At 36.5% G+C, this 23,493-nt stretch overlaps 1 protein-coding gene across 1 annotated transcript; it reads left to right on the forward strand.

Annotated features, from left to right (window-relative positions):
• Window positions 1-16,473: 16,473 nt before the first annotated feature.
• On the forward strand, window positions 16,474-19,693 carry LOC145124406 (jasmonoyl--L-amino acid synthetase JAR4-like). The gene is made up of 5 exons (XM_079059730.1): window positions 16,474-16,804; window positions 17,239-17,546; window positions 17,638-17,739; window positions 17,814-18,640; window positions 18,991-19,693. The coding sequence occupies exons 2-5, from the start codon at window positions 17,263-17,265 to the stop codon at window positions 19,530-19,532; spliced, it is 1,755 nt and encodes a 584-aa protein (XP_078915856.1). The 5' UTR covers window positions 16,474-16,804; window positions 17,239-17,262; the 3' UTR covers window positions 19,533-19,693.
• Window positions 19,694-23,493: the final 3,800 nt, after the last annotated feature.

Raw genomic sequence — 23,493 nt, forward strand, 5'->3', positions numbered from 1 at the left:
CAAACATTTGGCATTCAAATGGCCCAATATCTCATGATCATCAAGGCCTAATTTATGGCCCATCTATGGCCCAATTTTCCAAATTGGGCCCAACCCCTCATATGAGCCTTACCCAAAGCCCATCCAATTATTCTAGTCCATATAATTGTTCTTGAATGACCCATTATTGGCCTAATCACCAAAGCCCAATAGAAAGGCCCAACTTAAGGCCCAAGTGAAATTAGGGTGTTCACATAAAATGACGATTAGGGTTAAGTGTTTCTCACTTAACCCATTAAGGACTTAATCCATTAAGTCCATTTGTAACATCCGGATTTGCGGGTATGTTATTTTAGTTATTTATTTTGAGTAAATTGGAAGGACTCGATGAGTTGGTGCCTCAACTCGTCGAGTAGGGTCGTGACCTGGAGACAAGTTAAATGAATGGACTCGATGAGTCAGGCATCTAACTCGCCGAGTCAGCACTGCTGAGGAAAACCCTAATTTCCCGGGTTTGAGACCTATTTAAAGGACCTTATGACCTTCATTTGCGGCCACCCTTTCAGTGAGAGAACCCAAATCAAGTCTTGAGTTCTGTGAGCAAGAGAGTAAGCCATCTAAGCTTCTTGGTGGGTGTTTTGCAAGGAAGAGGAAGGTTCCAAGCTAAAGGAGGACCAAGGGAGGTTGTAGATCCGCGATTTACAATCAAGGAGCATCAGTGGAGGTATCAATTCGAATTCCTTCTTCCCTAATTGAGTAAATCTTTTCCTTATGGAGTTAGGGCATGTATTACCTTCTTGGTGGGGTTTGTGAGTGCATCAAACCCCCTTTCTGAGCTTGTGATTTAGATCTGGACCTTATTAGGTCTAGAGAGTCTGAAAGTGATTAGCCTTGGAGGTGCAACCATGGAACCTTGAAGCTTGGAAGCCATTAATGGGGTTTTTATGGTTATTATGCAAAATACATCATGCATGGACACCAAGTTCAGACCTTTACGTGACTTTTGGGTGCTAGAAGGCCAGATCAATAAGTTAGAGATCCAGATCTGACCTCAGGAGGTCATATGAGAAATGCATTGGAAATAACTCGCCGAGTCCATGAGATGACTCGACGAGTCGGATCGGGTTTCCCCGCGATTCGTGACTCAAAGGTGATCCGCCGAGTTGGGAGGATAACTCATCGATTCGAGTGAGGACTTAGGAGGATTCATAGGATACGCATTGACTCGCCGAGTCTCACGAGTGCACTCGGCGAGTCTGGTCAAAATTGGACTGTTGACTGAAGTTGACTTCAGTTGACCTTAGGGTATGGTCAAACTGTTTAAGAGAGGACAAGAAGGGGTAGAATGGTCTTCTACCCACTTTCCAGGGATGAGGATGTAAGTAGTGTATTGATTAGAAATATTATCTTTGTGATAGACGGAGGCTAGATCGAGGAGTTCGAGCACCAGATTTTACTAGTTATTTTACGATCTGAGTCTTCTCACTATACTCTACCTAGAGTGGTAGTTATGTGTGACCAAGAGGGTCTTATGTGCTTACTTGAGTTATGTGATATTATACATTGTGTTATGTGAATTGTATTATGTTCTGAGTTCACAGAGTAGGACCAAGAGGGTCCATCAGAGTTGTAGGACTGGAGGGCCCCACTGAGACACATTGACCAAGAGGGTCTTATTGAGTTACAGCCTCGAGTGGCTGCAGTGTTATGTGCATATGTGTTTCAGGTACCTCAGAGGATCGCGGGAAGGCACCAGCGTGATTGTACACACACTTTAGATATGAAGCTATGTTGTGGATCCTGGATTTGAATAATTGTTTTGAAAAATTGTTGATTAATTTTTGAGAAATTAATGATATGACATTTGTTTTTATGAAATTAAAAATGAAAATTTGGTTGAGAATTTTTGGTCGTTACACCATCACTCTACTAGATAAATCATATGGTGTGATTGGGTGTAATTCACAATTCCATTCCAATGGCCTAATATGCGGGTCCCGATAAGTCCAAGGCCCATATATCCAAAATTAGGATTTTCTGAACCCTAATTAGGGTTTCCAACCCATTCATAGCCCAATAGGCCCAAAACTAAGTCCTTAGATCAATTAGGGCTTCATTAGTCCCACTAGGGTCTCATCAGGCCCATTAGGGTTACATTAGTCGGGCACCACCCACTACCACCTCGGGTAGTGGTGGTCCATGGGGGCTCACGACGCCTCACGTGTAACGCCCGTGTTTCTAAGCTAGACATTAATATTGACATAATGGTCTAGGTTAACCTTTGTAACTCATTTAGAAGAAATGAAAAGGAATTATGTGAATATTATGTGAATTATGTGTTTTATGCTTAATTATTAGGGTTTAATTAATTAAGAATAAAAATGAGCGTCAAAAATTAAATTTTAGATAAAGCCGATATCTATTAAGAAACTTGTAGTGGGCGTGACAAGGATTACGGATATATAAAGAATGCCGAAATCCGAGTTATAACGAAGAAGTTATGACCTGTCGAAGTTTCACGATAAACCGGCACGGTGCCGAATGTCGTAAAAAGTGAGTTGTTGATAAACTACTTTTTAGCCCTAGTGATCTAAACGAAACTCGTAGTGTTCGTTAAACCGAGAGTAGGTATAAAAAGAACGCCCAAATCTGACTTCGTATGAAGAAGTTATGATTTTTCGAAGTTTCAACTTAGCAGTAGACAGCTAAAAACTCGAATTTTAGATCGAGCGATTTTTAGTCGACACGAACTAAACGAGAATCAACTGACTTCGGACCTCGCAGCCTATAAATAGAAGGCATGCGAGCCTTCCCGGGTAATTTTGGGAAATTGCCCATTTTTGCCCATTTTTCAATATTTTGGTTATTTTGACCTCCCTCGATGCCCCGAGATCATTTCCAACGCCCGGAACACGTCCCGGAGTGCCAGAGAAGCCCGGGAAATTTATTTTTTTCGAATTCAAAACCCGACCCTCGCAGAGCCCGGTTTCTCAATAAAACTCTCGGTTTTATTAGAAACGATCGTTTTAGGAAACGAATTGCTGCCCGATTTTCATTAAATCAGGTGAGTGTATACTCACTTTCACCTTACACATAGATATGAAGTATTTACCTTAAAATATGTGCTATGTGTAAATATATTAATTGTTTATTTGAGGTGACTGTTGAATTGATGTTTTATACAAGTTTTAAACTGTATATATATTTTTATCTACAAATATGTTGGGTAAAACATGGGTAAATGAATTAGATGATGTGTGATGAAATAAAAGTGATGAGAGGTATCGATGTTTAAGATGATCTAGTCATCTAGCAGAGTATAGACAACGGCCACAGACTATTTTAGATAGCCCAGTGGAACGTTAGTAGACTTGTAATCGGTACGTATGTTTGAACTATATGTTCATTAGGTGTTTTTGAACTATGTGTTCATCCATTAGTTCTTCCTTTTGACACTATTACGTGTCGGGGTACGGGAGCGTACGGGAGTACTTTATCAGTATTTTCCCTATACTTTTATTTGGAAGAGCTTTGGAGTCTTTGTTCTTTTATGAAGTGATCGGACTAGCTTCATGAGTTAGTGATATAGATCATGAGTTAAATAGTGGGTGTGTGATGAAAGGTGAGTTGGATAGATGAGATGATCAGTGATATAGATCATGAGTTGAGAGTGAGTGGTGAAATATGGGAAAAGCTTTTACCCAAATGTTGGCGTGAGTGGTGCAATATGAGAAAAGCCCTTACCCAACGTTGACCCCCGTCATTCAGCAGAGTATGGATGACAACCATGGACAGTTTTGATGGTCTGTGGAACACTAGCAGGCTCGTAACTGTTGGATTAATGTCTAAGTCCATAACTATAATTGGTAAGACTTGACCCGACCCGGCATGGTCCATTTGGGTTGCATGGCATCATGCATTTGGATAGACTATAATGAGAGAAATAACACTTAAGGTTAGTTAATATATTATAAGTTCTAATATATTAATAAGGTTATTTAATTAGTATTGATCAAGAATTAATTTGGAATTAATTAAGTGATCAAAAGGAGACTAATTAAATATATGGGTTGATTGTGTAAATAATTCATTCTTATATATGTGGGCTTGTGATCCAAGATTCCTTATGTTGGACTAAGTCCATAGGGTGACTCATGGATACTCCATGGAGGTTAAAATCCATGGAGCATAAGGAATCTTGGATCACAAGCCCACATATATAAGAATGAATGATTTACACAATCAACCCATATATTTAATTAGTCTCCTTTTGATCACTTAATTAATTCCAAATTAATTCTTGATCAATACTAATTAAATAACCTTATTAATATATTAGAACTTATAATATATTAACCAACCTTAAGTGTTATTTCTCTCATTATAGTCTATCCAAATGCATGATGCCATGCAACCCAAATGGACCATGCCGGGTCGGGTCAAGTCTTACCAATTATAGTTATGGACTTAGACATTAATCCAACACATTGGAGTGATGTTCAATTGATCTATTTTACAAAGTAAAGATCATAGACAAACATAGTATGCATACTTGGTGTATGGCATGACTAGTGTTTAGAAAACATAGTGTACATGCTTGGAGCATGGGACAACTATTGTTTTAAATTCAAGTATAAAGTTGATAAAACCGAAACAATGAATAATGAGTAATCAGTATGGTGATAAATAAAAGTGTTTATTTATATTCATAGGGTTTGATATCATATTTGATTCATTTATTCTTGTGTTTCACTTTGCATGTTTTGACTTCCAGAATAACTAAGTCGCTCTTCCTGAATGATTAAGTTATTCAAACCATCCACAGTCGGTCATATGTTGGAAGTAGATATGAATCAAGACTGTCATGGGTTGGTTTGTAGAGGTCCAAGTTGGTGGACAAAAGTGGTGCTACAACACTCATGAGTGCTCATAAGTTCTGAGTATTGGATTCAACCCGCGCTCATTTGAATCACTTCATGGATTTTATCACGAGTGATCATGAGACGATAATATCTTATATTCTTCAAACCTAGAGATATGAGTTGTTACTATGACTTGGTTATACATTGATTGCACGAAAACGCATTGGTAACTCGATGTTATAAAACGTGCCTTTGTGTATGATTCAACAAGTAGTAGAACAAGCCATATGAGTCGAAGTTTATCCATTCCTTTTACCTTCGGGATAAAAGCGATATATGTGGGCCCCTCGATGATTTAAAGATGATACATGTGAGTGCTTGGCCAAGCCAGGACTGATTTGATTTGTTCAATCAGTCAGTCATCATGAATCGGAAATCGGGAAACAACAAATGGACAGAGAGAATGATTGATAATCCATGTCTCAGTCCATATGATATCTAGAATGGAGGAATATATGATCCCTTATCTAATGGACAAGTCATTGACAAAGGTCAGAGTTCATCGACAAGGTCAGAGTTCGACAGAAGCTTTTGAGAGCTACGATTGCTGATCGGTTCCTGAAGTCATACGCATTAATAGTTTTAGACTTATCCAAGTGGGAGACTGTTGGATTAATGTCTAAGTCCATAACTATAATTGGTAAGACTTGACCCGACCCGGCATGGTCCATTTGGGTTGCATGGCATCATGTATTTGGATAGACTATAATGAGAGAAATAACACTTAAGGTTGGTTAATATATTATAAGTTCTAATATATTAATAAGGTTAGTTAATTAGTATTGATCAAGAATTAATTTGGAATTAATTAAGTGATCAAAAGGAGACTAATTAAATATATGGGTTGATTGTGTAAATCATTCATTCTTATATATGTGGGCTTGTGATCCAAGATTCCTTATGTTGGACTAAGTCCATGGGGTGACCCATGGATACTCCATGGGGGTTAAAATCCATGGAGCATAAGGAATGGGTAAAGTTATGAGTTACATGGTGTAACCCTAATAGCCACCATATAAAAGAATCCAATGGCTCAAGAAATCGTGCACTAATGTGTGAGTGTGAGGGCTAGACGATTTCAAGGAGTGTTCAAGTTTCTCTCAAGTTATTCCAAGTGTATTTGGTGTTGTGTGAACCATTTGAGGTGTCACACTTGGGGCACTAGGCACTCAAGCTTCATGAAGACATTCTACATCAAAGAGGTATGTATTCTATCTTGTTATATTTATTATTTTGTATGCTAGGTTAGGATAATACCTTGGATGTTCATAATTATATGTATAATAGAGAAAACATAGATCCAAGGTATTTAGGGTTGCATGTACACTTAGGAGTGTTAGAATGCTCATAACCCAACAGTAACCTGTAGGTGTTAATGGACTTAAGTGTTCATTCGCTGTACTCTAAAACCCCCATCATTCAGTAGAGTATGGATGACAACCATAGACTGTTTTGATGGTCTGTGGAACACTAGCAGTCTCGTAACCTGTAGGTGTTAATGGACTTAAGTGTTCATTCGTTGTACTCTAAAACCCCTCATGAGTGCCCTTAGGGCATGTAAGCCTGGGGAAACCCCTTAGTATGTTCATTAGCTGTATGGAAAACCCATTGACATGTATTGCGGGGGGAAAACCCGTGGGAAATACCGTCGATGAATAAGAGCTATGGACTTAGCATATGGAAAACCCATTGACATGTATTGCGGGGGGAAACTCCCATGGGCAACACCGTCGATGAATAAGAGCTATGGACTAGCACATGGCGACGATGTGACTTCGTGCCTATTTGACATAAATTGTTGAAGGAAAGCAATGTTGTCAACTTGTTGGTTGTTTTATGTTAGGATGTCTTGTTTGACATAACTTGCTGAGGGAAAGCAATGTTGTCACCCCGATGTTTGTTTTATTTGACATAACTTGCTGAGGAACCCCCAAAGCAATGTTGTCACCCTTAGTGATAATTCTTAGGCTAGGTCCCTTGTGATAGTTGTTTTAGGGACGTAAAGTGAGGATAATGGGAATGGGTAATTAGGGTTATTTTTGGTTGATGAAATTAATAAATTTATTATTGACTGAGAACTTAATAAGTTTATTATTTATTGTGGGTTGAAAACCCTATATGCTCACCAGGCTCCCAAGCCTGACCCACTCAGTTTATTTGTATCACAGGTATCGATACGAAGTTGCTTTACACTGAGAGATTAAAAGAGAAGTAGATCACTAGTGTAAATGAATGTAAGTTTTGTTTATGCTTATGTTTTTGTATTGATAATGACATCCCAATGGTTTAAGTGAATAAAATTCATTTCTTCGGAAATGATTTGATAACATAGTTATCATGTTTATCTGGGAACAAATTCCGCAACACTTTTAATCAAATGATTACTCTGAAATTATTTTAAAAGCATAAATTAAATCGGTCTTTTCTGGCCGTGAAATTGGGGATGTCACAGTTGGTATCAGAGCATTAGTTTAAGCGAACTAAGAAATTGTAGGATTTCTAGACTTAAACTTAGAATGCTAAGTGATGATTGTGAGTTAAGTGTGTCTATTATATTTTAGGTAGTACACCTAAATTGACACGAGCACTAGTTTATTTTAGGAAGGATGCCTAAAATGCTTTTATGTGCTAAATGTTTTGTGTTATAGCTATAATGATGCTATTATTTGTTCGGATCTATGGTCTGTTGCCGACCGGATCTAGAAACCTTATGTGTGTAGGATTCTAAGCGTATGATTACGAGATTAGAACTAACATGTAAACGTTTCGAAGTGATAAGGAGATTTATACGTTTATCGTAAATAAAGCTTTCCTATCTTAAATTCTCGCCTGGCACACCGCACGTCTGCTTGGGTGTACAAAACGTTATGGTGAAGACTCGTAGAGAATTGAGTAGATGGAGGAAATGAAAAAAAAAACTTATGATAGTGAATGATACCTATCAGAAGATATCGTAAGAGTGGTATCTTGTCTTAGAATATGTTAGATAAAATAATGAAACGTTTAGAGGAGTATGGTACGTCTGAAGTACACCTTCGATTGGCAGGATGATGGAACGATTGGTGTAATTCCTGAAGTTGTCCCATCATTTGGAATTTCCATCACCAACCAAGTTGAAGTAGAATTGATGACTGAAGATACGCATGGAAGAAGTCCTAGTAGAGTCTAGGAAAATTCTATGATTAATTGGACACATTCGTATGTGTTAAATTGTTTTGTGATTTTAGGACTTGGGGACTACGAGACAGTACTTGGGACGAGTATGAGTAGGTGTGAATAGTAGTAGAGATCTATACTACTGGAAGCACAGGACTCACACTTGGATCAGGGAAAGTCACAAGGTTACCAAGGAACTCGTAATTGATTCCGTCTTATTCTAGTCTGTCGTTACCATCGTTTCGGGTAATGACTAAGAAGATGATCGCTATTCCGACCCTAGTGGTCATATCGAATTGAGTCCGACTACGATGAGTTTGTTATGTGGTTCAGAGAACCAAGTTCGATGTAGCAGTTGACTTAAGCCGAATTGAAGTAAAGGCTGATCAAAGCGATCAATAGAAGTATCGCGTTCGTTGTTAAAGAAGTTGGGTTAGGTTGTATTCTGACCCAAAGGGATGAAGTGATAGCGTATGTATTGAGGCAACGGTGCTGGCTAGAGTTACTCAAGGACTACAACTGTGAGATACTTTACCACCCTGGTAAAGCAAGTATTGTTGCTAATGATCTCAGTCGGAAGGTAAATCTTGAAAGGAAGAGGCCAAGAGCGTTGAGAATTGAAGTTGTCTCTACACATGGGAATTATAAAAGAAAGCTTAGGAGGAAGCTTTAGAGAAAAATGACCGAAAGGAGGAACGTTTGGGATAAAACGTTGGTGTTTGATACAAACGGTCAAAGACTGAAGGTATTCAAAGGTAGGATTTGGGTACCTAGGATGGGAGGAGTAAGAGGTCTTCTGATGGAAGAAGCTCACAAAACCATGTACTTGATTCATCCCGGCAGTACAATAATGTATAGGTATCTAAAACCCTATTACTAGTGGCCGACGATGAAGCTCGATGTTATTAAGTATGTGGCCGAGTGTGTAACTTGTGCTAGGGTTAAGGCACAACATCAGAAGCCGTATGGGAGTTTAGAACCTTTACTTATACCCATGGGTAAATGGGAGGACATTACCATGGATTTCGTGACTAAACTACCCAGAACAAGGAACGGTCACGACATGATTTGGGTGGTCGTTGATCGCTTCACTAAGTGTGCGCATTTCATAGCAGCAAACGAGAAATGGTCTATGGATAAACTTGCGAATTCTTATGTGAAGGAAAGTGTGAGGCTTCACGGTGTTTCGTTAACGATTGTATCCGATCGTGACAGCCGTTTTACCTCAAGATTTTGGAGGAGTCTATAAGATGAATTGGATACCAAGTTGTGTTTGAATACAGCTTACCATCTACAAACCGATGGTCAGAGCGAATAAACGATTCAAACGTTGAAGGATATGCTGAGAGCATGTACCCTGGAATTCCAAGGTAACTGGGGTAAACACTTACCTCTAGTAGAATTTTCCTATAATGATAGTTTCCACTCGAACATCTAGATGGCACCTTATCACGCTTTGTATGGAGAAAAGTCTCGAACGCCGTCATGTTGACTGGAAGCTGGGAAAAGCAGTTTATGGGACTTGAAATAGTCCATCAGACTGCTGAAAAGTTGAAAGTGATTAGGGAAAAGATGTTAGCTGCTCAAGAGAGCTATGCTGACAAGAAAAGATAACCGATATCATTCAAAGTTGGAGATTCGGTTTTACTTAAAGTCTTGCCGTGGAAGGGACTTATAGGATTTGGTAGAAGGGGAAAGTTGAGTCCAAGGTTTATTGGACCATTTAAAGTTCTTCAGAGGATCGGAAATCAAGCTTACGAGCTAGAATTACCGGAAGAACTGGAGGGTATTCATAATACCTTTTATGTGTGTTATTTGAGAAAATTTACGGGAGATGTGCCCGACATAATTCCCATTTCTAAATTAAGGTTGGATGAAAACAAGAGGTTGATTAAAGAACCTAAGGCAATCGTTGACCGTAAGACTAGGAAGTTGTGACGTAAAATTGTCGAATTAGTGCTTATGTGTTAGAAACATACGAATGGACCAAATCTCACCTGGGAAACGGAGAGTGACATGAGGAGTCGCTACCCGTATTTGTTTGCTGATGTGTGATTCCGGGGACGGAATCATTCTAAGGGGGAGAGAGTTGTAACGCCCGTGTTTCTAGGCTAGACATTAATATTGACATGATGGTCTAGGTTAACCTTTGTAACTCATTTAGAAGAAACGAAAAGGAATTATGTGAATATTATGTGAATTATGTGTTTTATGCTTAATTATTAGGGTTTAATTAATTAAGAATAAAAATGAGCGTCAAAAATTAAATTTTAGATAAAGCCGATATCTATTAAGAAACTTGTAGTGGGCGTGACAAGGATTATGGATATATAAAGAATGCCGAAATCCGAGTTATAACGAAGAAGTTATGACCTGTCGAAGTTTCACGATAAACCGGCACGGTGACGAATGTCGTAAAAAGTGAGTTGTTGATAAACTACTTTTTAGCCTTAGTGATCTAAACAAAACTCGTAGTGTTCGTTAAACCGAGAGTAGGTATAAAAAGAACGCCCAAATCTGACTTCGTATGATGAAGTTATGATTTTTCGAAGTTTCAACTTAGTAGTAGACAGCTAAAAACTCGAATTTTAGATCGAGCTATTTTTAGTCGACACGAACTAAACGAGAATCGAAGGTCTCGTCATTAGTAGCACAACGGTAAAAAGTCTGACGAAAACGGACGTCGGATGAAGAAGTTATGAATTTTTAACGGATTTCCTGTCCCGGTCTGTTAAAAATAATAATATAAAAATTAAATTCAAAATTAACCGATGAAGTCTAAACGAAAGTTGTAGAGCGTAATTTTACCTACGCGTGCATATAAAGAACGTCAAAAAACGGAGCTCGTATGCGAAAGTTATGGATTTTAGAAGTTTTGGCGCGAAAACCGAGAAATTTCGCATAGGTGGCTTCGGCCACGTCACCCTTCGCATGCAGCCTCCACGTGGCATCTTCTGATTGGACTGCAGCCTCGCGTGGCAACCGCTAATTGGTCCGAAGTCGTCACCCTTCTTCCCCATTGGACCGAAGTTCGGTCCACTTAGAAGCCTCCACCTGTCCGAGCTTCGCACGTGGCCTTCGCAGGAGCTGCCCCGTGTCCGACCTTGCTGAGTCATCCGATGCGTGTGCCTCGGTGGCGAGCCCTCGCATGCGAGACGTGTCCGACGCGTGTCTTCCTCCGGTCCGAGCCACGTGCCCTCGCCTCCTGATGCCACCTGCCTCGCTGACTCGCCCTTCTGATCAACCGACTTCGGACCTCACAGCCTATAAATAGAAGGCATGCGAGCCTTCCCGGGTAATTTTGGGAAATTGCCCATTTTTGCCCCTTTTTCAATATTTTGGTTATTTTGACCTCCCCCGATGCCCCGAGATCATTTCCAACGCCCGGAACACGTCCCGGAGTGCCCGAGAAGCCCGGAAAATTTATTTTTTTCGGTTTCAAAGCCCGACCCTCGCAGAGCCCGGTTTCTCAATAAAACTTCCGGTTTTATTAGAAACGATCGTTTTAGGAAGCGAATTGCTGCCCGATTTTCATTAAATCAGGTGAGTGTATAGTCACTTTCACCTTACACATAGATATGAAGTATTTACCTTAAAATACGTGCTATGTGTAAATATATTAATTGTTTATTTGAGGTGACTGTTGAATTGATGTTTTATACAAGTTTTAAACTGTATATATATTTTTATCTACAAATATGTTGGGTAAAACATGGGTAGATGAATTAGATGATGTGTGATGAAATAAAAGTGATGAGAGGTATCGATGTTTAAGATGATCTAGTCATCTAGCAGAGTATAGACAACGGCCACAGACTATTTTAGATAGCCCAGTGGAACGTTAGTAGACTTGTAATCGGTACGTATGTTTGAACTATATGTTCATTAGGTGTTTTTGAACTATGTGTTCATCCATTAGTTCTTCCTTTTGACACTATTACATGTCGGGGTATGGGAGCGTACGGGAGTACTTTATTAGTATTTTCCCTATACTTTTATTTGGAAGAGCTTTGGAGTCTTTGTTCTTTTATGAAGTGATCAGACTAGCTTCATGAGTTAGTGATATAGATCATGAGTTAAATAGTGGGTGTGTGATGAAAGGTGAGTTGGATAGATAAGATGATCAGTGATATAGATCATGAGTTGAGAGTGAGTGGTGAAAGGTGAGTTGGATAGATGAGATGATCACTGAAATGTACTTATTTTTTGTAATCTGATTTATACAGACGAAATCCACATCTTTGTCCTAGAGAAAATACCTACTCTGAAGCTATTTATCTCAATGGCCTTCAACAAACTATACGTACACTCCCTCTCTCATTTTTTATCATCAAAATATAAAAATCCATTTTATTCCTCTATGGTTGATAGTTTTTTTGATTCTATCTTTCATTATTTGTTTTCATTTTGGATTGTATCGCTTTCTCTCATTATAAATATTGAATGAAGTTTATCATTCTAGTAAAGTGAGGATCATGTCAAAACTATAAATATGTAGGTTGGTTTGCTAATATCTTATCTATTTCATATGTTTTGAGTCGTAAGTTGCTTTTTTGAATGGATTTGATTTTGAATGCTTCTTCTATATTTCACACCTGTTCAATGACTTCAATCCACATAAATTTCAAACCAAAAATAGCACAGAACCAACAAAGTAGAAATGATGGAGCAATGATGAATGGTTTTAAAAGAAATTACATTAACTCCCATATTTTTCCACATTCATGTTAATTTCTATACAAATGGGGTTAAGTATTTAAGTTTGGTCATTTAATTAAGCTACATCTTTTCATGTTTTATACTATATAAGCTTGTGTTTCAAGATTTTAAAATCCTTATTTTACTGTCATCATATTGTCATTTCTTTCTCATTCAAGAGAGAATTAAAACATATTTGGAAAAGAGACTGCATTAAGTGGCTTGAGAATTTCATGTAACTTTTTGTATAAAAAACGTGATTCATAATTATCCTTTCATTATATTAAATATTAATAGTTAATACTTTGGTTATAAAAGGCTAAAATTATAAAAGGTAATTTGACATATATTAGGTACATTATGCATTTATGAGGGGTTTGAATTGCAAAAAGGAATTACTGTCTTGGCATGAAGATAATCATGATATGTCTGCATTATAAAATGTTTATGTTTTTTTATCATCTCATGACCTCACTCTAGAGTTGAGTAATTTCTGAGCGATAAGTAACTTTGGGACAGTAAGGGTGTAGCTTGAGGTGTATTTGCAAAAGTTATATGGGTGTAGTGTATCTGTAACTATTAAAGTTATGTCATAGACGCTGGTGATGGTATCCCATTTTTTTGGGGATTAGCATAGCTATAATGTAATGTTGTTGTGTATTGCGGTTTGTAATATAGTTCAAAGGCTTATGTAATACTATGATATTTCTTCAAGTTATTTACCTCTTCATCTTTATTCCCTAAGATCGAAGTAGGATGTAATTTCCTTTTTTCATGACCTGAGTTGGAACTTTTTATCAGATCTAAAACTTTTTATATTTGTTTTTCATGGTTCTACTATTATCTAGATGAATAGTTTTATGTTATTAAAAATATAAAAAAAAAAGTTGAATAAAATTGTTCTGAAAGTTGAAATGGCAATTGTTAAGGGCAATTTTGTCTTTTTTTACATTCTGTTTATTTATATTTGTTTCTTGTAGGGCTGCTTTCATGTGTGGGAGGGAACCAAACTTTGAGCTTACTCCTGAAAAAAAAACCAACTAAGTCAACTCAGTTGGGACGAGTTCATAGCAAGGGCTCTATCTGCAATCAACAACAAGAGTAAATTATATTTTTGAGATATTTTTCATGTTAAACTGATTCTATAAATTTTTTTTGATGAATTTTTGATTTTATCAGAAAGCCAAAGAAGGGTGAGTTCAAGGATGAAGTTTGAGAATTACCAACAGAACATAGAAGTAGAAAACGTAGTTTATGGTACACTTGTGAAATAACAATGTACTTTCATAGTAAAAATGGTATATAAAGCTGAATAAGTTTCATGAAAATGATTATAAAACCTATAATATTTACACCAAAACCCTCCCGACCCATGCATAGCATGGGTTACATCAGTAGTTTGATATCATTATATGCGAATTTCAATGATATATCATATTTTTTATGCTTCATGTCACCATAATTGCTATTTTCTACAAAAACTCCGACGATAATTTTTTAATGTAAGTAAAATAAGTGCTATGATACAAGATTGCAATACAATGAAAGTTACTTTCATGTTGTGCTTTTCATGATACTACATATATGATGTTGGTCGAAACACTATTTATTTATTAAATGGGCATAAAATAATAAGTTTCTCGTATCGAATAATGGGTTAATAGTAGGGGTGAGCATTTGGACCGGTGGACCGGACCAGACCGTTTTTTTGGACCCCCGGGCCAGTTCTCGATTCTAGGAATCCATCAAAACCGGTCCGGTTTTTTTCCCGGCCCGGTCCGGTTTTACCGAGTTTAGAACCGGTTGGACCCGATTTAAAAAAAAAATGTAATATGTGAAATTTTTTAAACAACCATAACTCATTCGTTTTAAGTCGGATTGACACGCGGTTTTTTCCAACGTTTAATTTACAGTTTGTAGATGAATTTAGACTATAATTTTTTTGATTTTGGTATTATATTCAATGAATTATAGTCTTTCAAAGTTGAGCTTTCAAAGCTGAAAAATTTCAGCTTTTCAACAACATTTTTAAAATTTTGTAATCTGTGAAAATTTTTAAACAACCATAACTCGTTCGTTTTATGTTGGGTTGATACACAGTTTTTTCCAACATTTAATTTACAGTTTGTAGATGAATTTAGACTATAATTTTGTTGATTTTGGTATTATATTCAATTAGTTACAGTCTTTCAAAGTTGAGCTATCAAAGCTGAAAATTTTCAGCTTTTCAGCAAAGTTTTTAAAATTTTGTAATTTGTGAAAATTTTTAAACAACCATAACTCATTCGTCTTAAGTCGGATTGACCTACGGTTTTTTCAAACATTTAGTTTACAATTTGTAGATGAATTTGGACTATAATTTTGTTGATTTTAGTATTATATTAAGTGAGTTACAATCTTTCAAAGTTGAACTATCAAAACTGAAATATTTCAACTTTTTAACTATTATTTTAGACTATAATTATGAATTTTATGTATCTTTGACAGATAAATCATATGAAAGGGATCTTGATGAACTTATATGTTAGTTGCTTTTATTTGTAAAAATTAATTTTGCAAGATTATAATATTATTAAATCAAGGTAGATTAGTTATATATCAAACGTAAACGTAATCATTTTTACAAGTTGTATCGTATCAAACCCAATAACATATTCGTTTTAACGAATTCTATCAAACCAAAAACTTATTTTAACGACTTGTACTCTATGCAATTAAAGTTGTACCGGTCCAAACGGGTCCAAGAACCGGAAAACCCGGACACGGACACGGACACGGACACGACCCATCCGGTCCGGTTCACGGTCCACAATATTCTCCATAACTCGTCCGGTCCGATTCGGTCTAAATGCTCACCCCTAGTTATTAGTTTACTATTATTAACTCGACTGTTTCTAAAAAAAATATTTAAAACATATCTTCATAAACTTTTAAAATAATGAAAATACGTTAAACTTTCTTTTCTATTTATGATTTTATTTATTTATATATACAAAAATTTAAATTTAAATAAATAAATATATTGCTCCAACCTACAAAGAATCCTTTCACTGTTCACTCCCCCTTCATCTCTTCTAACTCCATTGACCAAGAAAAGTGGGAATGAAATACGGCCGGAAAGGTAGTAAAAGTTCACACTTCTCTTTCTCTCTCTTTCTCTCTCTCTCTCTCTCTCTCTCTATATATATATATATATATATATATATATATATATATATATATATATATATATATATATATATATATATATTAGTTTGTAACCCGTGAAAATCAGAGTTATAAAATTAATTAAACTTTTATAATAAAAATTTAAAATTATTAATCAATTATTTTAAATAAATTATTAATTAAGAGATTTTTTTAGTTATAAAAATTTTAATCGTTAATTTAAATAAATATGTGAAATTATATCACTTTATAATTTGTATTAATTTTATTTTAATATTTATTATAATATTATTAATTTAATATAATTAAAGTAAGAAATTTTTGAAATTTGAAATGGATAATTAATAGGTTGACAAGTGACATGCATTAATTAGTAGACAAAATAAGATGACGTATGACAAAAGAGAATAAAATATACATTAATTAGGAGGCCTAATAAAATGACACATGTCAAAAGGAGAATAAAACTTTTCTTTTATTGGAATATATATATATATATATATATATATATATATATATATATATATATATATTCCACCATTGCATTCTTCATTGGTGTGTGGTTTTTGTATGTTCATGGGAAATCTCAATTCTATTGATGCGCTCTTGTTGCTGTGTGTGTAATTGTGAAGAGTACAAAGAGAAAACGAATCAAGTTCACGAAACACCTCACCTTCTTGTCTTATTCTCTCTCTTTCTCGCGTAAAACTTCAGGGTTTTTCTGTCTACAAAAAAGAATAAACTTATTTTCCAGATCAGGAGGTTCCTTTTCGTCATTTTTGAGAGACCCACAAGATTTCAACCATTAATAAACTCTCCCAAATAAATCTTTCGACTCTGATTGTCTCTGTGATTCTTGATCATCATCACCATCTCAATTGGTATTGCCTAACTCTTCAGAATTTTAGGTTTATTTTGATGAAATAACTATTTTCTTGATTGTAGATTCTACTTTTTTTTTCAATCCCCTTTCTGTTATTAGAACTATCTTGAGTGTACTTAAGATTGGTAAGCTTAGTTCTCATGTTCTCTTTGATCGTTTATTGAAAATCCAATAATTTTTAAACGTATACATACAATATTGATATAGTTATATATGTGTGCGTGTGTTATTATGTCTCTCTGTTGTTCTCCCCCCCTGAAATTTGTTTGAATTGATATTTGATTTTCTGTTCGATGGTTCAATCATTCATTGGCTTAGATTTTACTTTTTGGCGTTGACTTTTTTTTTTTTAACGTAGAAGTCGAACAATCTTTTTCTTCACCTTCATTGATCTGACACGAACACACACTCTGTTTGGTCCTCGTTTTATAGGAACAAGCAATTAGGTTGGAGAAGATGGACACAGGATTTGATCCTGAACAAGTGATTGAAGAATTTGAGGGTTTAACCAAAGATGCTAAGAGGATTCAGACGGAAACTTTAAAGAAAATCTTGGAAGAAAATTCTGAAGCAGAGTATCTAAAAAAATGGCGTCTTGATGGTAAAACTGACCCTGAAAGTTATAGTTCACGTGTCCCTCTTGTTACCCACAAAGATCTCGAGCCTTTAATTCAACAAATTGCTGATGGTGCACCTTACCCTATTCTCACTGGCAAACCAATTACCACAATGACGTTGAGGTACTTTGTGCTTGTGGTCAACTTGATCATTTCCATGGTATAATTGTTTGTACTTTGTGCATATATTAAAGTTGTTTCTTGACATTTATAGTTCTGGGACTACTCAAGGGAAGAGAAAGTTTGTACCTTTCAATGATGAGTTGACCGAAACAACAATGCAGATTTATCGGACGTCTTTTGCCTTCCGAAACAGGTATATAAGTTAGTATAACACTAAGAGATTGATGATAAAGTCCAGATTTTCATATGATTTTGTTATGTGTATAGGGAATATCCGATTGGAAATGGGAAAGCTTTAAGCTTTATCTATGGCAGTAAACAGTTTAAGACAAAAGGTGGTTTACTAGCAGGAACTGCAACTACTAACGTGTATCGTAGTGAACAATTCAAGAAAACAATGAAAGCAATGCAAACCCCATGTTGTAGTCCCGATGACGTTATCTTTGGGCCTGATTTCCATCAATCTTTATACTGTCATCTCCTTTGTGGTGTTATTTTTCGTGATGAAATCCAGGTTATATCATCTACTTTTGCACATAGCATTGTTCATTCCTTTAGAAGCTTTGAGTTAGTCTGGGAGGAAGTCTGTTCAGATGTAAAAACCGGAACTTTATCTTCTCGAATCACTGTTCCATCTATCAGAACTGCCATGGCCAAGATCTTGAAACCAAACCCTGAGTTAGCAGACAAGATTCATGAAACGTGTTTAAGTTTGACAAATTGGTATGGATTAATCGAGCATTTGTTTCCTAATGCCAAGTACATTTATGGGATCATGACTGGATCAATGGAACCTTATTTGAAAAAACTAAGGCATTATGCTGGTGGAATACCGTTGTTGAGTGCGGATTACGGGTCGTCAGAAGGGTGGATCGGGGCAAATGTGAACCCGACCCGCCCGCCCGAAATGGCCACCTTTGCTGTGCTTCCTAACATTGGATATTTTGAGTTTATACCATTGAGGGAGATTGATGTAGCTAGCCAAGATCGAACCCTACCCGAGTTTGGTTCACTCGTGGTCGAACCGAGGCCCGTGGGTTTGACCGATGTCAAGGTCGATGAAGAGTATGAGGTTGTTGTCACCAATGTTGCAGGTACGAATAGTTTTTATTCCTTTTGATTATCTTTAATGATTTTATACAGATGGGAAACTTAAATCCATCTATATGAAAATGAGTTAATTTTGATTTTTTTTTTTTGGGATGACGGTTTTGGTTAGATTCATGATTTAATGGTGTAAAGCCAATTGAAAGATGGGAATGGGACTCATTCACTTAGTTTTTTAGTGTGGTGTCCATGTGGGTGTTTTAAGATAGGGCACAACTTCTTAGTCAATGTTGTTAGTTGTCTTACCTACCCCAATATCCCAAGCTAAGCTAGTGGTACCCCATGATGTACAGTGATTCATTTAGGATTGACTTTATTTGACTTTTTATGTATGTAGGTTTGTATCGTTACAGACTTGGGGATGTTGTTAAGGTTGTTGGGTTCCATAACTCGACTCCAGAGCTTCAATTTGTTTGTAGAAGAAACCTAATGCCGACAATCAACATAGACAAAAACACAGAGAAAGACTTACAGTTGTCAGTCGAAGCTGCAGCCAAATTGTTGGCGGCTGAAAAACTTGAGGTGGTTGACTTTACGAGCCAAGTTGACCTTTCCTCGGAGCCGGGACATTATGTGATATATTGGGAGGTAAGTGGCGAAGCAAGAGAGGAGGTGCTTAAAGAGTGTTGCAATTGTTTGGACTCGGCGTTCGTTGATGCTGGCTATGTGAGTTCTAGAAAGGTTCATGCCATTGGACCGCTAGAGCTTAGAATCTTGAAAAGAGGGACATTTCAAAAGATTTTGGACCATTATGTTGGATTGGGGTCCACCTTGAACCAGTTCAAGACTCCACGGTGCGTGGGTCCAACTAACCAGATAGTGTTGCAAATACTCGTCAACAATGTTGTAGAAAATTATATTAGTACTGCTTTTCGCTAGGGTTCGGGGTGGTTATAGGGGCAGGACAGGGTTGTTAATATGTATTATCATAGTTTGCAGATATTTCTCGAAAGGCTTGAAACAATATGCTATCAATGTTGTATAGAGAAGTTTGTGCTTCTTTTGTACTTGTGGACATTCTATAAAAAAATCTTTTAGAACTTCTTCTACAAATAATATTTATCATTAAATATATTTAAGATTATATTGTTTTACTTCAAATATATGTACAATTAAAGTGTATGTTTTATTTTCAGATATTTGTAAAAAAATGTGTAAGCTACTCATTAAGATCAATTCTAACCGACCACTAAAATAGTGGGATGATATTAAAATCTAGTCTAACAACAATTAAAAACCATACTACCTTTGTGAGATTGAATAATGGCCAACTTACCATTATAATCTACGAAACATTATTCATCACACTGTAACATTCAGTTTTGGAAAGTTTTTTATTTCAGAATGGCAGACTTTAAGTTAGTCAAGAGTATGTCTCGGAATTCAAAAGATAAGTTTTGACCTTATTTGACGTTGATAATGTTGGTTAAGTGATTTAAGCCCTTGGATTGTGTATTGGAGCCAAAAAGGGGTAAAATAGGAAAAATTGATATTTTGGACTTTTTGCAAGTATTAATGAATTAAGTTATGTAAGAATTAAGTCAAAAGTAATTGCATAAAGTTATGGGGCTTGTCAATACCTTCATGTGCATATAAAGATCAGTGAAAACAAATTTAGAACGAAGAAGTTATGATTGTTCGAAGCTGAAAACTGAAAATCTATGGAATTACGTTGAAAGCGCGGAGTACTTCTTAAAGGGGTGAAGAGCACTTTCGGTCCAGTTGGTTGTTCGTTTTTTTATGGTTTTTGGGGTATTTAAAAGCCATTAAACCTTGCGGTGAGATCATTCTCAACCTCCAACATCCCCAGGTCATTCCTTGAGAAACCCTACCCTCTTTCTCTTTTTCTAAGTGATTTTGGAGCTTTGATGCATTGTTCTTCCATTTTTGTGTTCTTGACTAGTGCAAACAAGAAATCTTAACCTTGGGAGCTTGGTTTCTGAAGTGTGAAACTTTCTTTCAGCGTCCGGACCTTGGTTAATCATAAAGATTCTTGCTTTATGATGTTTTCTCTTTGGATCTAAGAGTTATTTAAGTAAATGGTCCATTTTAGCAAGTTTTGGTCCTTTAGTGACTTGTTCCTTGGAGTTTGAAATAACTCCAAAGATGTTTGATGATAATAGTATATGGATTTAGAATTGGGTTTCATATTTGGTGCATGATAGGGCTCTTCAAGCCCCGTGCAAGTTGATAAGTGCATTTTGGGACATTTTGGTGAATTAGGGTTTGAGATCTTAGTTGTTTGGATCAACCAAATGGAAAAAAAGTTGGAAACGTTATCCAATAAGACATCTTAGAGATTCAGATATGAGATTTGTGGTCCTAGGCTTTATGGTTTAAGATTTTTAAACATTGTTAGGAATTGGAGTATTCGTGGAGCGCGAAACGCTTTTGGTAAAAAGTGTCCCGTGTTCGACTATCCTGTCTTGTAGTGAAGCGTGGGGCATCTGGGGTGGTGTACCTGGTTATAGTCAGAGTTTGACTGATGACCATTGACTTTTGGCAAGGTTTGGATTTGGGTCAAACTTTAGGGTTATTAGTGTAGACTGATTTTTGGTCTTTATAGGTGTGTATGCGGTTCACGAGTATGATTTGAACTAGAGTTCAAGTGTGCGACTGTGATTCCTTAGATTTCCGAGTAGGTGAGTCTCCTCACTATATTATGTGTAACGATATATGCCCTTCTAGGATAGGATGTAGAGGAGTGATGGTATGTTGTTAGGGAGAGCAGGCTTGTATAGCCTTTTGTATGTTGTTATGTTGGTTGGAGTGTAGATGGTATTGGTGATCACCGATTGAATACCATAGGGGTAGTGTGTAGTCAAATAAGATAGCTTGAGAACTCTTGATCTAGGCCTTATTGCATGTTCCTTGTTTGGTTGTAGGTTTAGGATAGGGTCATCTTTTTGACTGTCTATTTTATCTCTGAGTATATACAATTATGCATGCATCTGGTGGTTGCCAATAATAACGCAGAGTGTTGTATGAGTCCTCAGTATGTTTGAACGTGATTTGTGTCGATGTATGTTGTTAGGTAGGTAGACTAGTTTAGACAGTTACATGTGTTGCTGGATTGTTGTTGATTATTTGTTATATATATATATATATATATATATATATATATATATATATATATGTGTGTGTGTGTGTGTGTGTGTGTGTTGTTGACATATTTTGTGATGAGTTGAGGGCAGTTCAACAATGCGTTGTAGGCCAAGATACTTGGGGGGGGGGGGTCCAGGTTTATGCTAAAGGCCAGGGGCAGACTAGCTTTGTGCTGAAGGCCGAGGGTAGACATTTTGCAAGTACTTCAAATGATCGTAGGAAGGCGAATGCGTGACTGTACATACTCATCAACAACTTTCGTGTTTTGTGATTCCACGTTAAGTATTATACTCTGATTGTATGATTTCACCTTTTAGAACAAATGTTTTTATTGGCTGTGGTTTATGAAGAAGATATTTTATCTTAATTAAAAATTTAAAAAATTATTGTGAAATTGGGACGTTACACACACTAAAACCACTTTTTGTTTAAAACGATATAATTTTAATTGGTTTTTACTTTGTGGTGAGATGTCGAGTCCACCAAGCAAATTACACCATTTTGCTTGCAAATAAAACATAACATTGTAGTAAAAAGGGGTTCGATTCACCGAGAAATGGTTGTATTCAATCACCAATGCAATCCAATTGAACAAGTGAAATAAAACTAATTATAATTAAAGTAAAAGGGGGTAGGGGGGGGGGGGTTGTGATTTGTTTGAAAACTAAAAGACTTGAAGAATCAAAAAGCATGCAATCAAGAAAGATGGTGAGATGCTGAAATATTGGAGAAAGTTGGTCAACTAAGGCAATTCAACACAATGAACATTTGTGTATTTATCATTAGGATTCAATATGTAAGCTTATCATTCAACCCAAATTGGTTATAGCAATCATGAAGCATGATGTGCCAAGATTCCTCAAAGGTAGTATGGAGGTTGGGAAAGCCCACAACACACATTCTTAATCAAAACCAATGATTCAATTGAAGCAATTGAACCCAATAAAATTAATTAACCTTAAAAATGAAGGAATTCACAATTCTTGGAGGATGTTTATGCTTACACATCCATAAAGAAGTCATGATCCATAAGCTAGATATGATTTCTACCATCATAAAGCCCTTGTTCTAAGCAAATTCAATGATTCATTGCTAAATCAAAGAAAAAACCAACAATTGCTCATTCAAGTACTAAGCTCATGATCACAGTATTAAACAAGCATAAGAATTATGAACTAAGAATCAATAACCTGAGATAAATGAAAATCAAACATGAATCCTTCAAAATCCACAAATATCCAAGGGTTTTAGCCCAAGTTAACCAAAATAAAGAAGTTAGCCACTTATGGCGACAAGACAATAATCATAAAAGTGTTTAACATCAAGAAATTAGCAAAATGCCTCTATCTCTCAAATATCCAAGGGTTTTATCTCTATCTCTCCAAAATCGCCTCTAAGATGCTCTAGTGGTGGAAAATTTGAAGTTTATGCTGGAAGACCTAACCCCCAAGGTAAATGATGAGCCAAATGACCAAAATGCCCCTGAAATGGCAATTATGTGGGTACCCATGCTTGGTTGCGCGGGTGGAGACCTCACCCTCACAAATAAGGCTAAAATGCTATAGGCTCATTCTTCCATTACTCCACCTCAATACCTTAGATTCCCTTGGTCCCCTTCACACCTCACATGATTCAAAATGAACCAATCATCTTCAAGCTTGATGCGGGCCCTAGTGTGGAGGATCGGGCCCTTGCGTTCCTAGAGGCCCACAATCGTGTGACTAAAGGGGCTTCA

Source organism: Lactuca virosa, chromosome 7 (genome assembly GCF_052849685.1).
Source record: "Lactuca virosa cultivar CGN04683 chromosome 7, Lactuca_virosa_CGN04683_v6, whole genome shotgun sequence".
Lineage (NCBI taxonomy): Eukaryota > Viridiplantae > Streptophyta > Magnoliopsida > Asterales > Asteraceae > Lactuca > Lactuca virosa.